This window comes from Haplochromis burtoni, unplaced genomic scaffold (assembly GCF_018398535.1).
Source record: "Haplochromis burtoni strain Fernald_Lab_line unplaced genomic scaffold, NCSU_Asbu1 Contig_109, whole genome shotgun sequence".
Taxonomy (NCBI): Eukaryota; Metazoa; Chordata; class Actinopteri; order Cichliformes; family Cichlidae; genus Haplochromis; species Haplochromis burtoni.
The window spans coordinates 2,818-8,446 of NW_024582470.1; the positions used below are offsets into that span (position 1 = coordinate 2,818).

A 5,629-nucleotide genomic window follows, 5' to 3' on the forward strand; every position below is an offset into this window, starting at 1 on the left:
GACAACTATTAGTCGTGCACTGCACAAAGTTGGCCTTTATGGAAGAGTGGCAAGAAGAAAGCCATTGTTAACAGAAAACCATAAGAAGTCCCGTTTGCAGTTTGCCACAAGCCATGTGGGGGACACAGCAAACATGTGGAAGAAGGTGCTCTGGTCAGATGAGACCAAAATGGAACTTTTTGGCCAAAATGCAAAACGCTATGTGTGGCGGAAAACTAACACTGCACATCACTCTGAACACACCATCCCCACTGTCAAATATGGTGGTGGCAGCATCATGCTCTGGGGGTGCTTCTCTTCAGCAGGGACAGGGAAGCTGGTCAGAGTTGATGGGAAGATGGATGGAGCCAAATACAGGGCAATCTTGGAAGAAAACCTCTTGGAGTCTGCAAAAGACTTGAGACTGGGGCGGAGGTTCACCTTCCAGCAGGACAACGACCCTAAACATAAAGAATGGAATGGTTTAAAACAAAACATATCCATGTGTTAGAATGGCCCAGTCAAAGTCCAGATCTAAATCCAATCGAGAATCTGTGGCAAGATCTGAAAACTGCTGTTCACAAACGCTGTCCATCTAATCTGACTGAGCTGGAGCTGTTTTGCAAAGAAGAATGGGCAAGGATTTCAGTCTCTAGATGTGCAAAGCTGGTAGAGACATACCCTAAAAGACTGGCAGCTGTAATTGCAGCAAAAGGTGGTTCTACAAAGTATTGACTCAGGGGGCTGAATAATTACGCACACCCCAGGCTGGGGTCTTTGTGTGGAGTTTGCATGTTCTCCCCATGTTTGCGTGGGTTCTCTCCAGGAACTCCGGCTTCCTCCCACATGCACTTAGTGGGGATAGGTTAATTAATCAGTCTAAATTGCCCATAGGAGTGAATGTGAGTGCGAATGGTTGTTTGTCTCTGTGTGTTAGCCCTGTGACAGACTGGCGACCTGTCCAGGGTGTACCCCGCTTTTCGCCCTAAGACACCTGGGTCAGGCTCCAGCCCTACCGCGACCCTGAAAAAGGATAAGCGGAAGCGAATGGATGGATGGATGCCAACCCAGTTGCATAATCTGTCACGATCAAGCTCATTAGAGGACATAAGGAAGATGTGAGCTGTTTTAGATTTCTTCCAGCTAAGGCTTTAAGCTTCTACACAAGTTCATATCCGATAATAAAGTTCACATTAACATTGAACCAGCGGCTTTCAGCTTTAAATCAATATGTAATCCAAGGACTTTTAATGTTTACCCCAAAGTTAAGTATTTATTGACTGGTTTAAACTATAATCGTGAGATTTCATCACCAGTTTGGGTGCAAGCGCACAACGTGACCACTAGGTGTCGCCCGGAGCCCGCTGATGGAGCCCAGAGCGTGCCCAGAGAACACCAGGTGGCTGGGATTAGCGGGCTTTTAAGATCCAGCAGTGGCGCTGTGTGGCTAAAGCCTGCAGTACTGTATGCGCACTTCAGGCCTGGAAAAAACAGAAAAGAAAGAAACGAAAAAAAGGCCCACACACAAACTGATCAACAGCTGAGTGCAACTGCAACTGTTTCTGCATAGTTTCCTTCTTCCTGCCACTCACCACCACACAATCCGCTCCAGTTGGCCCGTTCAGTGGATGTTGAGTGTAAACATTCACGTTTTAACCGCTTCCCACAGTCTGCTGTACACTGAGAGCAGACCATAGTGGCACAGTGAGCACAGAGACAGTGGGGAAATACCCAACAGCGCGAGGAGTGTGCAGCTGTCAAATATTTGGTAAGTGGGTTTGCCTCGAGTCAGCTTTGTGCAGTTTTGAGGAACAATGGGAGATAAAAACAAAACAGGAAAGAATTTTTTTTTTTAGCAGCTGGATTCAGAATTAAGGCAGTCATCTCTAGGCTTCAGAGTAGAGAGGTGACTGGGCTTTATCAAAGCAGTGCAGAGGTCAACTGCTGCTCTGTGTCTGCCTGTCTTCTGGCCCACTTCATACCAAAGCTCATACAGTAGGCCAAGGCTGACCTTAGTGCATAGACTGAGGACTGATATAGCCCAGTGGAAGACATATCCTAGTAATTTACACCACAGCCCTGCTCCTGCTCTGTGCAGACTTGTGTATACTCTCAGACTGGGAGTTGGTAAGCCCCTTCTTCCTCAATGAGCACTCTCCCAAGGGGAAAGGGAGTGCTGCTGAGGCCTCGATGCACAGCCCAAGTGTGGCTTTTAGGTTCGACTGCACCAGCCATATTCTTATGTCACTGGGTTTTTCAAAGCACATAATCCTTCTTATATAAATGCCCCTCTTTTTTTATACCCTAGATGAGACCAAGAGAGTACAGGAGATGAAGCAGCTGGATCTAAATAAAACAGGAAGAGTCAGTGATGCATGTTGGCATGAAGAGAAGGCAGTAAAGCTACAACTTTCAGTGGACCTCCTAGTGTGGCAAGGAGCCTAGCAGCTTTTTTGCACGCAGCCACAGTAGACTTAAAAACGGAGGATACAAACAGTTGTGGTGATGAGTCATACTTCATAGGAACAGCTTATCAGGGCCCGAGTCGTTAAGACGCTTTCCCGCTCTCTTTAATTGCGTCCGGGTCTCATAATGTGGAGTCACTTTAACTTAACCGAGGCAGCAGTGCGAGTTAATATACGTCTCACCTTCCAGAAAGAAAACTATTGATCCTCAGGTCTCGAAAGAGAATGATCTGTTATGGTGTTAGTTTTAATTAAATTTGTTTTGATTGATTCTTTTCCCCCCCACAGAGCTGCCATATAATCCAACTCATCTTACTCCTGCTCTACCAGCTTAAATCTCACACGTTTTTTTGTTGTTTTTTTAAACACATAACCTGTACACAATACAAAACCAATTTATTTAAAAAAAAAATGTTTATTGACATCAGAAGCAATTTAATTTTCAACAATAAACAAGGTTTTTTTGTCTTATTTTGCTATTACAGTGGTACATAAAGATCAGTAAAACAACTGTGATACGTCAATTTTGATAACATGTAATTTAAAATAAAAACACACAGGTGAAGGAGGAAAAAAAAGAAGCACTCAGATCTAACTCAGAACATTTTTATGTGCTGTGCACCTATAGATAAGGTAAATACTGTAAAGCCCACCCCTTTACACTGTACCAGGCAGGATAGTGGTCTAGTAACTACCACTGGGGAAAAAAAAAAAAAAAAAAAAGTAAGACTGGCAGAAAGATACAGACACGATACTTGTGTAGTGTTAACTATACAAAAAGGAGAAAAAAAAAACTGTACAGCATAAAAACAACTGATATACACAGCCTTTTTTGTCGTTTTATTTATTTTTTTTTATTTTTTACCCCTTGGATACTAATGAATTTTCTTTCATTAAGTGAATTGTGTACAAGTGGTTTAAATGCATTATAAACAAGAAAATGACCACTTTATGTCACCTGCCACCTACTAATCATCATCCTCATCGTCATCATCCTCTTCCTCCTCCTCATCTTCATCGTCGTCGTCATCATCATCATCTTTCTTCTCTGCCTTGGCCGGGGCTTTCGCTGGCGCACCGCTGCCTGGTTTGCCCTTTGCGCGATACGCAGCGATGTCCTGCGAGGGAGGAGCGAAAACGCGGTGAACCAGTGTCGAGACACAAAAATAGACAGCTGTCACCGAAGAGTTCAGTCGGCGTTCACATTTTACTCTTACCTTCTCATACTTCTCCTTCAGTTTGGCCGCCTTCTTCTCGAAGGGCTGCTTGTCCTCGGCTGCGGTGCCGTTCCACATCTCGCCCAGCCTCTTGGCAACATCGCCAATTGACAGGCCGGGGCTCTCGCCTTTCACCTTAGGGCGGAACTCTGAGCAGAAGATGAAGAAGGCAGATCTGGGGGGGGACAGAAAAACATTTATTTACACAACTCACTCGCCATACATCTCAAAAATCCTCAAATGTGGTTTTGCAGTACTTACGGAGGTCTCTTGGGGGCATTAGGGTCCTTGTACTTCTTCTTCTTCTTTCCCCCCCTCGCCGGAACGTAGTTCATCATCTCCCTTTCATAGCGCGCCTTGTCCTGCCTGGCCATGTCCTCAAATTTGCCCTTCTCCTTGGCCGACATTGTCTGAGAGCAAAAACAGGCATCTCACCAACTGCACCTTCTGAGGCGTCGCCCTCTGTACCCAAGCTTGCTTATTTCTTGTTTTGTGTTATCTCATTACACAACACCTGCACCTTTTCAGCTAAAGTCAAGAGGTGTAACCAACAACATCCTGCTTGTCATATATCCTTGACCCCTCAGCAGGACTACAAATTTCACTTTCAAAAAAAAAATAAAAAAATAAAAAAAAAACCCTAACCCAACCCAAAACAAAACCTCAAGCTAAACTCTACTACCTTCCATCGCTCGGAGCACTTCTTGGAAAACTCGGCAAAGTTAACCGAAGCCTCAGGGTGTTTCTTCTTGTGCTCCTCCCGACAGGTCTGCACAAAATATGCATAGGAGGACATCTTCCCCCTGGGCTTGGTTGGATCCTTCCCCATCCTGGTGACAGTATCTAAAAACAATTAATAAAAATAAAATAAAGAATATCAACAATTTAATGATGCAGTATTCATCTGCAATATAATATTAAAATTTAATAAATAATGCTATGTGTCATTTAAATTATTAACTATAATAAGAAAATCATAAATAAAAGTGACCTACAATGTTTGTCCAACCCACACAATCATGTCTCTACTGACCGCACGCACTATACAAGTCACCCGCCCTCCCCGCAGTCAAACTGCACTAAGTTAATATCACTTAAAGCAGTCCTGTGAAATAACACCGCCCAAAACGGACGGAGCTGATGTAAAAATAAATAAAAAAATAAAATAAAAAACGTTTTATTGATATCATTTATTTATTTATTACAGTGGCCTTAACATAAAATCCGCGGTCAGCTCCTCATTATGGTGTTTCACCAAATGACAAAACACCGCTGCGTATTAAAGGAGGAAATCCCATCATCGCAGCCAGCAGCGATCATTAATGTGCGTTTGGTTTGCAGCAATAAATGTCCCGGAATCGCTCTCAAACACCGAACTGCAAAAGTTCAACTGCATGGTATAAACCTGAACCATCCGTGGTGCTATATGAGTGGATTGGGCGTTAAAAAACAAACAAACAATATTTTTCTTGCCCCCCGTCTTTTTTTTTTCTTTTGCAACATAAATATCCTCAAATCTAACCTGCAGCAGTAATATATCACCTGAAAACCCATAGTTTTACTCGTGTTCGTGTTTTTAATCGAAAGAAATAACTTTGACACAAAGAGACACAAATTGGAGAAAAAACACGTGTTTATTGCAAATAAAACACTCCAAACTGCGCTTCCGTGACATAAACATTCATCTCTCATAACTCTTCTTTGTCTCTTATTCGGGAAATAATGTGAAAAGCTTTCGGAAAATGTTTAAAAAACTGTTATTTTTCTCCCCCTCCCCTTTACATTTTCCTATTAAATGCTACTGTAAGTCCCAAGTAAGCTGCGTCGAGCGAAGTAGTAATGGCGCAAAGGCTCTCGTTGAGGAAAAGGAGGTCAACAACGACAGCAATATTTCTTCTTCCATTTTGTGAGAATGCCTTCTTCATGAAAGAAAGTCCCCCTCAAATGTCTCCTCCCGCCTCCCAGTTC

The 5,629-nt window shown here is 43.2% G+C and overlaps 1 protein-coding gene across 1 annotated transcript in view; it reads right to left on the bottom strand.

Annotated features, from left to right (window-relative positions):
* Positions 1–3,147: 3,147 nt before the first annotated feature.
* The window catches only part of LOC102300309 (high mobility group protein B1), a 3,705-nt gene continuing 1,223 nt past the window's right edge, over positions 3,148–5,629 (bottom strand). Inside the window, exons 2-5 of the mRNA XM_005928131.3 lie at positions 4,344–4,504; positions 3,923–4,071; positions 3,662–3,836; positions 3,148–3,562 (exon numbers count right to left, since the gene is read on the bottom strand). Of these exons, the coding sequence (XP_005928193.2) occupies positions 3,413–3,562; positions 3,662–3,836; positions 3,923–4,071; positions 4,344–4,490 (621 nt within the window). The 5' untranslated portion in view covers positions 4,491–4,504 and the 3' untranslated portion in view covers positions 3,148–3,412. The remainder of the gene's footprint in view (positions 3,563–3,661; positions 3,837–3,922; positions 4,072–4,343; positions 4,505–5,629) is intronic.